The sequence below is a fragment of the Phaethon aethereus genome (assembly GCF_964289735.1).
Source record: "Phaethon aethereus genome assembly, chromosome: 1".
NCBI classification, from domain to species: Eukaryota; Metazoa; Chordata; class Aves; order Phaethontiformes; family Phaethontidae; genus Phaethon; species Phaethon aethereus.
The window spans coordinates 207517837-207533556 of record NC_138575.1 but is presented as its reverse complement, the minus strand read 5'-3'; the positions used below and the strand labels follow the sequence as shown (position 1 = coordinate 207533556).

The 15720-nt window shown below is 35.5% G+C and overlaps 1 protein-coding gene across 1 annotated transcript in view; it reads left to right on the top strand.

Annotated features, from left to right (window-relative positions):
- The window catches only part of CEP126 (centrosomal protein 126), a gene marked incomplete at both ends in the record, with an annotated part of 45843 nt that overhangs the window by 17769 nt on the left and 12354 nt on the right, over positions 1 to 15720 (top strand). The window contains 2 exons of the mRNA XM_082014898.1: positions 2361 to 2559; positions 12446 to 14570. Coding sequence (XP_081871024.1) covers positions 2361 to 2559; positions 12446 to 14570 — 2324 coding nt within the window. The remainder of the gene's footprint in view (positions 1 to 2360; positions 2560 to 12445; positions 14571 to 15720) is intronic.

Sequence of the window (15720 nt, the reverse complement as noted above, 5' to 3'; positions counted from 1 at the left end):
CTTGGAGAAAGGCAAAAAAACCTGCAACACCCAATAAGTGAAAGATTATATTCTGTGCTTGCAGTAGAGCTACTTTGCTGCTAGTAAGATTTAGTTATTAAAAGCTGAAGCAAAGATTTTGCTCAACTCGTTAGCTGACAGGGATTGGTATGTGTGCATATCAGGTGTGTAAATGGTGCGCTGCTCTTTGTACAAGATATATTTCCCTGTTTGTGTTTAAAAGCAAATTTGTATTTGATTAAGTTCAGTCTTGGGATAGAAACTTAATTACAACAAATCAAAAATGTTGTCTGAAAAAAGTTGGAATGTAGAAACTTTTATAAATATAAATAGTCTAAACCTCCAAATAGATATCGAGGAACTTCTTCCTGCCCCCCCTGAAAAAAAAGAACAGATTGGGGGGCGGGAGGCAGATGTATATCAGTCTGGTCCACGGTAACAAAGTCTTTAAAAGTGGATAAGTACAGAAAACTTTTGGATAGGGAGGATATCTCCCATTCAAAATAATACAGAATACAGTTTTCTGAGTTTTATAAATAAATATAAGAAGTTGTTCTCCCTTTTTGTTATCAGCCAGCTCATCAGAAATAATAAATTCCTTTTTAGACTCTGCCAAATATATATCTCTGCTTAGGTCAGTGCAATTAAGCCAATCTTTTTGGAGTATTGCATAAAATCTTCTGATTTTTGACCCATTTGACACAGATGTACTGAAAAGAAAAGAGATTGATTTTAACAGGGAATGTAATTTTGGATACAGAAGGAGGATGAAACAGGCTCAGAAAAAGGAACTGTGGAAACTTAAGACGAAGAAGTGGAGACAAATGAAGGAAAGGGACTATTGAGTTTCTGTACATCTATTAGACATATGGTAGCCATCTCCAGCTAGTAACAATACATATTTCCTAATAATGCATCTCTGCTGGATGGGCAGTAGAGGAGGATGAGGTCTGTGTATGTATTGTGTGACTGCACTGTTCAAATTTGCTCAATAGAGGAAGGTAGTTTTTGTGTAGCATGAAATAGTCATAGAATCATAGAATCTTTGGGTTGGAAGGGACCTTTAAAGGTCAGCTAGTCCAACCCTCCCACAACGAGCAGGGACATCTTCAACTAGATCAAGTTGCTCAGAGCCTCATCCAACCTGACTTTGAATGTTTCCAGGGCATTTACCACCTCTCTGGGCAACCTGTGCCAGTGTTTCACCACCCCCTTTGTGAAAAATTTCTTCCTTAGATCTAGTCTATTTCTGCCCTCTTTTAGTTTAAAACTGTTACCCCTTATCCTATCACTACAAGCCCTGCTAAAAGTCCTATCTTCTTGTAAGTTCCTACACTGCTTATTGCCCATATATGAAAGAAACCATCATCTTCACCATCACCTTCACTGAAAATGAGGATGGGTAAAACATGCATGGCAGATCATCTTGTCAGGCCAGATTCCAATAAAAAAAAAAAAGAAGAAGGAAATATGGGGAAGTACGATTTTCATATTTAGTTGTGTATAGACTAAAAGTTCACTTTTGTCCCAAATAGCTTGGTGCCTATTCCTAGTGATCTTACCCAGCCTTGTTCCAGTTATGTCTGCTTTTTATTCTTGAACATATCTTGTTATACACTCCCTGCCTTCCTAGTCTCTGATTGCACAATTTCCTTGTCATTTGGCTTCACATGCTTCTTGGCTGCTTTAATTTCTGGGTGTCAACCAACCCAATGATACTTGCTAATTCTCTTCATCATTTTCACATGTAGAAACCTATGGTTTCCTCTATCTTAATTTGAGCTCACCCTGACCACAGAACCCAGCTACACTAGCTATTCCAAAGATTTTTTTTTCAGGTAGCAAATACAAATTCTTTAATGTACCACATTGCTGACATTACATCTCATCAGTAGACTTGGGATCTCTAGATACTGCAAAGCCTTCTTGCTGGTTGAAGTAAGGGAATATCTGACAGTATCTGTATAAAGTTATCCTCTATGTAAGCCAACTTTATGCAAAAATAAAGCCCATTTTGCTTGTTTGTTTTTTTTAGAAAAAATCCTCTGTGTTCCATTTCTTTAAATGACCAAACCATTGGCTGACATTTTCCAGATTCATTCAGCCTGATGCAGTCACCCAACAACGCAGTCAGAAAAGTCTGACTATTTATAAATAACAGAAGAGAAGGTTTAAAATGGAAAGTGTTGGACAGTTTTAGATAGTACTAACAGCACCACCTGTAGTTATATATGGTATAGCTGTCCTTCACTTGCCAGGCATTTATTGATGAAGTATACTTTTGGAAAGGAACATATTTAAAAGTGTACAGTTGACGCATAGGAATAAGCCAAGGTAATAATTTATTTGCTTGCATCAAGAACCACAGATGACACATCATCCTCATCAGCATCTAGAAATGGTTCTTTCCATCAGAAGCAGATTTCAGCAATGGTTGACTGGGATAAAACAATACAAGAAACCAGTAGAACGAACATGGATAGTAACCAACTTCTCTTCCAGAAAAATCTGAAAGAAATGCAACAACTGCTTGAAAAACAGCATCTCAGCAACTTGGAGGTATGATATTTTCATGTGATTCATTAAATGATGCTTCTTAAATGTAATAGAAAGTTTCTTGAATGTGATAAAAATGAAAGGTCTGTCAAGCACACTTTACCAAGTAGACAACACTTGGGGGCACACTGCTCTATGCCTTACCAATAGATTATTTACAGTAAAATTATACCTATTTTTCAATAAGAGATCAGAGATCTTTAAAAATGTTTGTAAGAATATTTTCACAGATTCTTCAAAGATATCTGTCACGTTGTCTTTCCTTCTGTGAACATAAGATTTGTATGTCAGACTTTTTTGCCATTAGTCTATCACAGGAGTCTTGTGCTAGCTGGAAACTTAAGTTGGCGGCTTGCAATTTGCACTTAAGTTTCTGCTTTGCTGATTGCTACAGCTCAGCACAAAATTCTATAGCAGTATAATTATGCTAGGTCAAATGTTGAGGTTTCTTGGGTTTTTTCCCAATGTGTGGTTTCTTAGGGATTGACTTCAAGTCTCTAGAGATAATTTTGTGTCATCTTTGGAACAGATGTAGGTGTTCCAGTAACAAGCCCATTAACTTTCTGCCTAAACTATTTTTTGTACCCAAAATCAGTTTCAAAAGTCACCTTAGAAACACAGTGAAAATCAGGAAGGACTGAGCTCCAAAGAGGTTTCTTATAACTGCACTTTCAAGTGTGATTTTAGGTCTGTCATTGTTGTCTTTGATTTTGGAAACACTGTCTTCGATATTACATTTTTCTGAAACAAGACAACATAAATTTGGACTCATTCTTTTATTCTATAATATTATCTACTGGTATCTTGATTCACGATGTCTGAAATGACCTTGACACTATGAAGCACCATCCCTTTATATTGGTGATGGCTAGAGGCATGGGATCATTGGTGGCAATAGAGCAAGGGCTTTTCCTTTTAATGCATGTGTATGGATAACTTTTGAAAGACTGTATACAGTTCAGATAGATTTTGGGTTCTTTGATACTGACATGATATTTTCAGGCACATTCATCTCTGTACCTCCTCTGTTCTGATGGTTATTCATGAATCTTGAACGGCTGATGGCTAACACAGAAAATCTCACTCAACTGGAGTAAGTTTCAAAAAGATTGCAGAGACAGAAAGTATGGTTTATACTGTCAAGGTTGTTGATTCATCTTCAGTCTTATTTCCAAGCCTAAAAGAAGGAAGAGCAATTTATGGAGGAAAGCTGATAAACATGAATTCTAGATAAACACTTTCAAACAAAATACAAAAAGGTCTAAGCTTTTTTTTTTAATACTACATTGTGCTTGTCATTGGTATGGTGCTTGCAAATCTCTCCCTAAATGATGATGCTGAATTTGGCAGTAGCTGCATTAGGATGTCTTAGAATTAGAAAAAAAAAAATGTAATCTTTCTCAAAAGAATAATGTATAAAAAGGTTCTTCTTAGTATATCGAAACACAACTATACTGTAGTGTATTTTATCAAACACAATTATCACATTCAAATTGAATTCTGTGGAAAAAATGCTGAGTCATGCATTATTTTTTACTTATAGATTTTTTTAAATGTTATCATCAGCTTCGGACACTGAATATAATACAGGAATTTTTGTTTACAATATTTTTGAAAATACTTTGGCCCTGTAAAAAATTTTGCTTTTTTTTTCCCAGAATATATTTTTCTGCTACCACTAGGGGTTGCTCAGCTTCTTCCCTCTGATAAATAGTTTCAAATTATAAATTTTTATACTTCCAATATTTGGACTTCCTTTCTTGAAATTACATGCTTTGAACTCTGATTAGAAAAATAGTCAAGAGAACTATTGTCTTTGTTCTAAGGCCTGAGTTTTGGAAGTTTAATATTTGGATTGTGCTGGTGTGCATGTGCATTGTGACTTCCTGTGATGTGAAATAGTATTTCTAATACTCTTACTAATAAAATTTATAATTCAGAATTATTTATAATACTCTTACTGACATGAATAGCCTTTGGTAGCCTTGTTATTCTCTTGTTGTCCAAAGCCATTTCAACAGTGCTTGCCTTTCTGAAACTTATGTCAAAGTATTTCACTGTGCACATGCTTTGCAGTCTAACCATCCATTGAGATCCTTTGACCTCTCTTTGTTTCTGTTTTTACAAGCCCAGCAGGATTATAAAGATTCCTAAAATTCTTTTCTTTCCTACAGGGCAATAAAGTTCTATGTAGACCCTTACCAGTAGATTTGGTGTGTTCCCTGCTTTCCATCCTTAAAAATTTGTATAGTTTCAGTAGTAAGACCAGGTTTTTAGTGACCCTTCTACCATTCTCCAAAATTATTTTGCTTAAAATATTGAGAGCAGTAGATTTCATTTTGTGCAGAAGTTAAGTCTGAAACAGCACATCAAATTATTTGTTATATGTCCATAAGTATGTTCCGTTTTGAAGAAATTCATATTATTAACTTCATTCACAATCAAAGGTTTTGTGGCACAGTCCTTTCTTGGTTTTGTTGCAGGCATAAATCAAATCTTCAAGGTGGAGCTGGTAGCACAGTCTTTAGCTAAAGCTGCATGCAGCTTTTCACCAAAAGACATTACTCCCAAGTGCTTACCTTTCTTCCAAATGTTAACTGTTTATGTTGAAATTTTCCATTTCTGGCACCTGCCTTGAACTCAATAATTTAGAAAATTTCCATTAAAATGGCTGAACTGTGACAAGGAATAGTATTATTCATGTATCTTTTGTCTTTTTTCTTTTAATCACCTCTTTAATTTGGTGGCCATACAAAATTGTTTGGTCAATACAATATTTTTATGCTCTTCCAGAAAAATACATTATGCTTGGATTGAACTGTTTGACTGATGTAACATTTTGCCTCTATTGTTTCACTTTTTAAATAAAATACTTGGAAATAAGAGCTAATTCACAGACAACATAGGTATAGCTTACAACACGGAGAGTGTATTTTCCTCTTCCGTCCTTTATATGACCATAATTAGATTAATCAAGTGGTATCTGTGAAATCCAAACTTAAATCCCTTTCTGATTGATTTGAAGCATGAATTTTACCTGTGTTCTCTTTTTTTTTCCAAGCATATTGTGCAGCCATTGAAGTACGTAGTATCAGTCTTTCTATGGATAGTGTTCTCATTGGCATAAAATACTGCAATATTTATTGAAACAGGGACTGGAACACAGGCATAATTTCTCAGAAATTGCAACCCAAACCATGATGTCATAGAGTTATTATTATATTATCTCAAATACAGTAAAGTTTTGTATCCTATTATACTGTGTGTGTTTATGTATGTTACATAGAAAATTAAGTCTCTGAGACATAATGAAGAATTTTTGCTAAGTAATGTTCCACTGAATGAAAGCAGCAGATGCTTCAAACACAAAGGTATGGACATTACCTTGCTTGCACGAGTGAGTTGACCTGTATGACTGGTAGATGTTTGTGTTACTATGCTTTTGAGGTTGGACTGTGTCTGTGAGATGGAGATTTTTCAGGTAACTGATGGAAAAACTGGATTCATTTTCAAGTGCATTTGTAGTATGACTGGAATGAGTTAAACAAGGGTTCCTCCTGCAAGGTGTATTGTATCAGTCTAACTCTTCAGAGGCATAGACAAGATCAGTATGGAAAAAAGGAGTGCCTGTGTGCAGAGTCCCTCCCGAGTGTCACGGTCTTGTCGAATGCTCAGGGCTAGTTAGTGGGAAAACAGACTCTTAAGGGGAGGGTTAGGATAAAATGGCATTGGAACTGAAGTCAGATTTGATTTTGAAGAGACTGTTCAAAAGGTTGAAAGAGGTTTCTATGGTCACCTTAAATCTAGAAATGTTGCCCATTTCTTACATATAACTGTGAATGTTAACATCTTTTATGTTGAGCACTTGAATTATATGACAAACTCAAGTGACTTCCCTACTCATTTTCCTTTTGACAAGGTTGGGGGGTGAGTTTTTATTTGATTTCAATCAGTATTGCAACATAGCACTGTCTTCCAAGTTATTTCACTAATTCAAAATTCACATTTCTTATAAACGCAAATTGAAATGTATCTCCAGACTAAACTATTTTACCCAAATACTTGAACTTGTTTTGATTGTGTATTCCTCAAGAGTAGGTTTTTTTTACGTAAATTAGTGGTTTATTCCAAGCCTGTGCTGTATAAAATGACATTCAATCTTCATATCTGGCAATCTGGATGTTCAGTCATTTGAAGAGTGTCTTGCCTCAATTCAAAGCCCAGCTTTCTTCCAGTATTCCACTTCTGTCCTAGTAGGCTCATGGTGGCCTGTGTACACAGAAATATAATAAATTCTTTTTTTTTTTAATATTAATTATTATAAACCCACAGCAGCACTTCTGTGGTATTTAGCAGCTTGAGCAATGCAACCAATACTGGCATATCTCCATAAGGAAGTATGGCTCTCCAACTGTGAAATAAAGCATTACGCCAAACACCCAGAATTCAGAGGACAGGAATAAGCAGAGGATAATTGGGATCCAGAAGACTGAAAGATCTTGTAACAAGCAACTTAAAGAATTACGCTGTTTCAAACAGTGGTAAGAAAAAAAAAAATAGCAGCCTTTAAATTCAGTAGGCTGTTTAGGAAAAGGTAGATGCTGAAATCTTGTACATGTTTGTATAAGTCATATCTGTAAAGTTCTTAAGAAGAATGTATGTCTTGAAAAATATCTGATCCAAAAAATGGCATTTGTAAAACAGGTAACATGTAACAGTTTTCAAGATAAGTGATTATATTAATGAAGCATGCAGTGAATGTTGGGAATTACATGAAATTGTCTCATTAGATAAACTTATTTCTAGAGAGGTATAAATATATAATATTAGAAAACACTCTTAGATATATGGTTTAACTTTTAGGTTGCCTTTTGTGACTTTGTGGCTTTGGACTCGATGGTCCTCGTGAGTCCCTTCCAATGCAGGATATTCTAAAAGTCTTTCTGTATCTAACCTTTAGGATGTCCTAATATAAATCCACCTTCTGCCTGGTCGCTGCTGTGCAGTGCACAAGCTAGAGTAGACACATTAAAAAAAACCTCTTCCATCTTCACAATGTATTTACAGTGCTAAAAAAAAAAAGTAATGCTTTTTGTAGACTGGAAAAAAATATACTAATTTTTTAGCAAGCCAGAGAGATCTGGTAGGATAGTCCCTCAGCTGAACTAGGGATTATTTTAAAAATTATATTGACACACTCTATGGCTGTGGGTCTTTTAGGATGTGTGTACTGGTCAAATAGTATTAATAATTTTTTTCTGATGCTACAGCTCCAGTTCATTCAAATCTGTCAACACTAATGCTTTGCCTTATTTGTGTGTTTCTGAAAAAGAATAAACTAGGAAGACAGATTCTGAGTTTTCTAGAAGATGAAGAAATACTGCTCTCCATTGGTTATTCTTCTCTTCTTGCCCCTTAAATGAGACTTTGTTGGAAAGCTTTTCTGAAAAGGAAAAGCATTCTGAAATTTCAGGACTTTGAGTCTCATCATTAATACCTTAACAATCAGTGGGAGAAAGGATTAAAATTAAAATCTCCGAGAATTTTTTCCCTTTCATTTCTGTCTCTAAAGTATTGTCCAGAAATAGCTTCATCTATGAAATATTTTTTAAAACATCATTTCTCCTACAATCTGCAAATTCCAAAGAAGTGAAGATGGATAAGTTTTAGCTGATCTCCATTCTCCTTTTTTTGGGATAGCCATAACGATATTGAATATAACATAGACTGTAAATAATTATGAATTTTCTCATTAAATTATGTCATTAGATATTATATATAACATAAAAATGATTATTAGTTAAGCAGTTAAGAACTTCTAGAATTAATATTGCATATGCATGCCAAATTTTTCTCCATATCTGTTTGCCTTATGATGGCTTTCAGTTATGCAATCCCATACTATTTTTACATGACCCCATCTCTTAAATTTGCAGGGTACATGGTGCCTGCTCAAAATAAATGTGTTAATGGGTTTGAAATAAAAAGGGACTAATGCATTGTGGTGCTCAGTGCCTCAACGTTTAATCACTTAATAATATTAATAGTATTTAAAAGCTACCATTACAAATTCCACTTCTGGAGCTGAATTACTTAGGTTAGTCTGTGAGAGAGTCTGGCATCTGGAGTAGGGATGCTCAGAAGCAGCACTCTGAGTACTGAGATGCTAAATTAATTAATAGAAAGCAACACAGAGAGCAACATTTAGCTGAAAACCTCTTTCCTACACAGTTATGTACATTTACCTCAGGACTTTGTTAAAACTAGAAGTCAGAACTTGAAACCCTGACATTCAGCATTCTGATCACTTTTCTTTAAAAACCCTTCAGTACAATTTGGCTTACTGAAGTGCCTGAGTGCCTACGAAATTGGAAACTTGAGTTCTTTTTATGCAAAGGAGTTTGAACCTGTGTTTCTAGCATCCTGTGATGATTTTCCAAACAGGCAAATCAGGTCCTTTTAAATACTCAGGTTCATAAATAGCTACTTTCTGTATCCTAGATGGCTTGGGGGGAAATTATGCACCTCGGAGATAGCCTAGGAAAGACAAGGGTGTTGGTAGGAAGATTTTCTTTTGTCATCCTATACCTCCATGGCTTCTTTGGTGGGTTTGGCACAGTATAATGGATCTCTTGTGTAACACAAGCACCAAAATCCTGCCTCAGTGGCATTTGTTTTCTTGGGTCTGCCCAAATCTGCTGTGAAATCACTATTGTGTAGTGCCATGTACATTATGTTTTCCAGACTTGCGTAGAAAAGAGATTATTAATTTTCCAGTGGACTTTCCCATTCCGTATCTGGTAAACTCCAAACCAGTAAAGGTGCTTAGGGACCTCACTGGCTTTGAGAGGTAGCTTTGTATCTGTACGAACGGTGTCTTTTGCTTCACAATGAATGTGAAGTGTAACATTATATATACACACATATAACACACAAAGAACTCCTGTAAAAAACCCAGTCAAAATTATCAAAAATGCTAAGTATTGTGAGAGGTGAGGGGCCTGGTTTTTCAGAGTAGGTAGCATTTTTCCAGCATTTATCTTCAGAAGAGTGTTCCCATTCGCCTCTTGGAATTGTGAACAGTCAGCACTTCTTCTGCAGAAAATGTCAAATATACGTATAACAGCTCTTTAGTGTAACAGTGCTCTGACAGAGTCCTTTGGCAGAAAATTCACTTGTCAGGTTCTCTTAAAATTTGACTTGTTGCAATGTTGTTCTTTCATTGGCCTCATGAAAGATTTCTTAGGCTCATGTTTTCTTTTTGTTTTAATGTTTTACTGAAATGAAATTGCTTGACACAGCTGTTCTGAGTCTTAAGACATACAAGTGACCTCTTTAACTCCTCGTAAGTTTTCCCTTTCCTAGAATACCAAGTATGTGGACAGGCTGGGTTTAGATTTCATGCATTAGGACAGAAGATAATGCAGGCAATACAATAAATTGTACTTGCATAACAGGAACAATGTTCAAATCCAGAAAATAGAAAGATAATACATTCAATGAACATTTTTGTTTCCTTATCGTCCTATAATATTCTCACAGATTAAATCAAATTATCTCATTGGGATTTCCAGGATTATTTCCCTGTAGCTATTGACCACTAAAAAAGAACGAATAATTGTTGAATGCTTTTCAGATGTGCAGAAGTAGTTCTAGTTATGCATTTTTACAGGAAAATGTAACACTCACTTTCATTACAGAGGCTAGAAAGGGAAATAAAATATGTGAATATTTTAATGAGAATGATAAGCACCTTTAATGTGTGAAATGATGAAAATGTATGATGCAATAAAATAAATGTAAATTAACTAAATTTGCATGAACTAAGTAAAAGTGGGTATGTGTTTAAATGAGAAATCGTTCTTTATTTTTCAGTTCCTAACTTATTTCTGGAGGTTGCCTCAACTGAGATTTTGTGTTCCCATGAGGTCTACAAGGAGAGTTAAATAATATATATTGCAAGATCAAGTCTATTTTTAACCTCTGGACCACAACTGGGTAGAATTCTTTCATCTTAATTTTTAAAAGTTACAACTGTTCTTGCACCCTCCAGATTTACCAGTTGAAGTTAACCTGCTATCGGAACAGGTTTTTTAAAATCAATCTTTATAATTTTTTTCCTCTATTTAACTTAGTCATTTCCCTCTATTTAACTTAGTCATTTTAGAAACACATGTTTACCTATACAGGTGCAGTTTCCAGATTAGACAAATAAGCCTGACACCTGTAATTTCTTTTTTTTTTCCATCTGAAAATTTCAGAGTTATTTCTTAAGTTTGGCCTGACACAGAAAAGCATATGCCTTTTCCTTGCTTGGTGAAGTTCAAGCAGAGGTTAACAATAAAATTTAGCCAAACATAAAGGTTAATAAATAACTAACAAAGCATTATTTATTCTTTTCTATTAGAAAGACACCAGTTTGTATAGCTTTAGTTTGAAAATGTTCCCTAAAGGGACCTTTCCCTATACTTGGTTATTTGTTCTTCTATTTAGTTTCTTTATCTGAGATCATTACTGTAATGGAATACTGCACCAACCTCTGAACATTTAGTGCAAGATAAGGTTTAATTCAATCATAAAAAGTCTCTCAGGACTCACTAAGCTTTTCATTCTGCAATTTAAAGTATTTGTACAGCTATAAACTATGCAATATTACGGTATAACAATTTTATTGGAATAAACAAAGTTTTACTACAAAAAATATGTTCTTATTGAATAATTAATTTTATGCATTCTTTGGTAAGTTTTCAAAATGTTAATTCTATTGTAATTGCCAAGTGATAAATAATCACTTTCCTAGGTTAACAGATTTTGCTACTTGAAACATTTTCCATTTAAAGTCACTAATGAAAAAAAAATCTTTATTGCATAAGATTGCATATCTAAAGCAGATTCTCTTTGTTTTTCACACCAATTTTTTCCAACATATGGTTTAAAAAAATTACTTAGCTGCTGAGTTGTGTGGAAGTAAACTTAACAGCAGAGAGAGTTTACGAGATGATTGTGAAAATAGTTGATATGTTTGTTTTCCTTTATGTTTATGTGTACGTTGAAATCTTGTACTTAAAAAAGTATGTATTTTCAACCATGTCAGGCATCTCGGTGTTTGTATGGAGAAGTAATAGAGAAGAAAATGCCTGTATAGTACATACATAAAGTTGTCCCAATGGTGATTCAGATGGTGCCAGTTGCTCTTATTCATCATAACATTAAAGTTCGACGAAGAACTTGGGAGAGTGGATGGGACTTCCATATGCCCTTAGACCTGATCTGTCCTCATAGATCAGACGATACTTTCTTCTTTCTGAAAGATGAGAAGAGAGGCTTTCGCCGGGGCGGGGGGTGTTAGTCACTGTGATTATGATAGCTGAGAGATGTTTTCTGCGTTTGCCATGACAAGGTTTAAATCCTCATTATTTGTGGCACTCTGTATGAAAATAAACGTATTCAGTCTAGTATTATGGAAAAACTCCCATTTGGGGCAGATCCACTATCAAATCTGCACTTTTATGGGTTCTCTTTCATTTTGTAAACTCCCTTACATGTTAGAATACAAAAACCATTCTGTGCTGTAGGGCAATCCGAAAACAGTAGTGTTGTTTACACAAATCTTGTTCCTTTATTGTAGAATTAGATAAAATTTAGGAATAATTTTGTTGCAGCTCTTTCCTCTGTATTTCATGCCTAAACCACATAATCTTCTTTTGCAATTGAACACAGGTAAATTTTGACTTGATGGAAACACTTATGGTGCTATGACCCCGAGTTGTAAAAACACTAGGCTCAGTATTGATCGTATTTTAGCCTAAGCTGTCATTAATGAAAAATTAGTACCAACAAAAAACATTTCTGATAAATGTAACAATCTGGTTTTATGCCTGTGTTTCAGAATTTTCATCAAGAAGTCAAGAAAACAGATGATTCAGAAAGTTTGTCAAGCCTTGACAGTCTTGAGGCTGGAGAACAAAATGGAAATTACACAACAGCAAGTGAATCATCTTTGACTACACAGTGTGACTGTGCCTTGTACAATCCAGAAAAATCACAGACTAGGAATAATTGTTTGCTTTATACAGCTCAAAGTACTTTTTCTAAAAATATGCATCTGAATAATTGTCTGAGAAATGTAAATTTGCAAAACAACCACAACTTACCTATTCATGGTTTTTTAGCTAAACATAATGCTATAACTTCTGCTGAACATGTAAACAATTCAGAAGAGAAATCATCTGCTTCTCACAGATCTGGAAAAAAACCTGCAGAACTCTCTACCTCTGTTAAGCAAGAAAGCCCTGTAAGTAATGCATTTAGTTTTCTGCAAAATATAAAAGAAGAAAGAAGCAAGCCATCTTCTGGAACAGCTAGCACATTAGCCACTGGTCATCCTGTTTTCAACCCTAGCAAAGTCTGGGACAGCCCTGACTCTATTCCCGGAGAAAAAGTTCAGGATCTGATGCAAGATCAGAGCTTTAAAATGACCCCACAAAAAAGAACTATATCTGTGCAAACCTCCAGTCAACCTATTGCAACATCTGTCATCTTATTTCCTAATCAGGGATGTTCCACTGGCATTCCCAGCACAGCTGATACATTACCAAAGGAAAAAAACATCAGTACAGAGCTTTTAAAAAATACCTCAAGAAAAATGACTGCAACAAAAGAAGAAAATATTAAATATATTGATGACATTAATCCAGGTTCGTCTTTATTTCAGGACATACCAAACACCTCAGTTCTGTGTGATGTTAAGCAACAGAATAACAAAGAAGAAGAAAAGGGAAATATGGTAGAAACTATCTCACTGCTGTCTGATACAGAGTTAAATTGTGGCACTCCTGCACAGCACAGAACCCTGAAAAACAATATCCTTGAAAGAAAAAAAGCAAGATTATTCACAAGTATCTTAAAGAAAGAATCAAAATATGAACCCAGTCATTTCAAAGCTGTGGTTATGAACCACGGGATCAGTTTTGGAACTCAACCCGTGTCTTCTATCAGAGACAGCTTAGAACTGGCAAAAATAAAAAAGAAAAGCACGGAAAATGAAAAATACAACAGAAAGCTAAGATGGTGTAATCAAATTAATCAGATAATAATAGAAAATAATGAAAAAAACACAAGTGAAATATCTTCTGCAGAGCTGCAATGTGTTCAGACTACAAGTAATGCTCCTAAGAGTAACTTAAATATTGTTGCTCAACCTTCAAACCCCATGTTCATAGCAAATCAGCAGGAAAACTCTCATATATCAAAACCAAGTGTTAATACTGAAAAATCAAATAAAGAATGCACATCTCTGAATATATTTATGCCTACTGGATCCTCTTCTGATAAAAGAGCTTGGATGGTATCAAAAGATGAAGAAAATAAACCCCTACTATGTAGTAATAATTCTAAAATTGTTGAAGGTAATCAGCTCAAAAATAAGGCAAAAAAACCTAGACGAACAACATTTGTAAGAGCCCAGTCAAGTTTTATGCCCAAGAAGAGAACAGGCACTATAATCCGACCACAGTCGGATGCTGAAGCCAACAATAGTCTAAAAGCTCCAGGGAAATTGCTAGCACCTCACCCACCATCCACACCTCTGCCAGGAAACAAAAGTGGTGAAAATGCAGCCAGCCCTGGGTGTCAGCCCGTGTCACCTTCAAGTCTTCAAGCTACCACTACAAGCAGGGACGATTTAAATGAAAGGCATGTTTTGTTAGCAGATCGGGTTTTAAATAGAAACGGTACAGAGAACAGTGAGAGTATTACTTGCAGTTTGGACTTGGCCACTGCGATACCTACACCTGGCTGCAGCACAGCCAAACACGAACCTTGGGCAAAAAATATTTGTTCCGTAAATAGTCTTCAGACAAGCGCCTGTCAAGATCATTTGGTAACCTGCACTGAAAGAAGACCTGTTAATGCAGAAAATGGATTACGTCTCCATCACGCCCCAACAGCTGGAAAAACAAGGACCTCCTGGCAAGCAGCTCATACTGCCCAAGCTCCAAAAGACTCTGCTACTGGTAAGAGTCATGTTTCTGGATTTGGGGTGGGGGGATGTTCAGAAGAAAGTCTTTTTCTATTACATCACAAATTTGTTTTCAGTTAAAACATCCAGCCTTTCATCTATTCACACAATACAGCCAGTTTGAACAAGTCTTCACCATTTGTCATTGTCATTTCTATTCTAGCGGTGCCCAGAGGCCTCTCAAACGTCGATCCCCATTTTTAATAGCTCTCTACAATATTAAATGAAAAAAAGTCTTTTCCCTGATATTATAGTCCTGATTAATGAGCAGATGTGGCAGGTGGTCAAAATAATGATATAGGAGGAAGTGACTAAGTTTATATGAGCAAGTTTTACAAGGTAACTGGGAGTCATAGCTTGTTGTCCAACAGTCACTGCTACCTGAGTGTGAAAGAAATGTAAATCTACCATGTTTTTAAAATGCTGACACTGTAAATGTCTAAAATTATTATGATCTAGTCCCAGTAATACTATTAATGCCCAAAATATTAAATTTAAATCTAAAAATAAAGAGCTTCTACTGGACAAATTTTTCTGTGTTGCAAAATATATCTATTTTATAAAGAATTTTAAGAAATTTTAGGATCAATCCTGCATTGTATGAAAAAGTAACCTCGGGGACAATATGATGCAGAGATTGACTAGTAAGATAGAGGAAAGATGCTTAAGAAATTCTGGGAGAATAAACTTTGGGTTTTACATTTCAAAATATGTTTCATGCTTTTTGATTTGCCTTGTTTCTCCTCTGCAGCCTAACTATATTCGGTGCCTTGGCCACTGATGGCATCCTTGTGCTTGTAATTTATTTGTTGTGTGCTGGTTTCCTTCCTATTGAGGGCTGCAGCTGGAGGCAGAGCTCCTGAAGCTGAAAACCCTGCTTCAGGTACAAGCAGCACTCCAAACCACTTAACATATTGGGATCGCCCCGAGGATCAGCCATGCCAGCTCAAGGATACTCGCTAGCAAAATAAGTAATTCCCATAACTTAAAAAACAAAATTTCTACTTTTGTCTATAGTAATACATGGTTTTAACTATGGAGTGATTCAGAACAGCTCTGTTGTATAAGAGCAGATGTAGGTGAATATTCTTGGCCTAAAGCAGCGGTGGGAAATGAGAAGTGTTATCTGCTTGTCCATTCTAGTT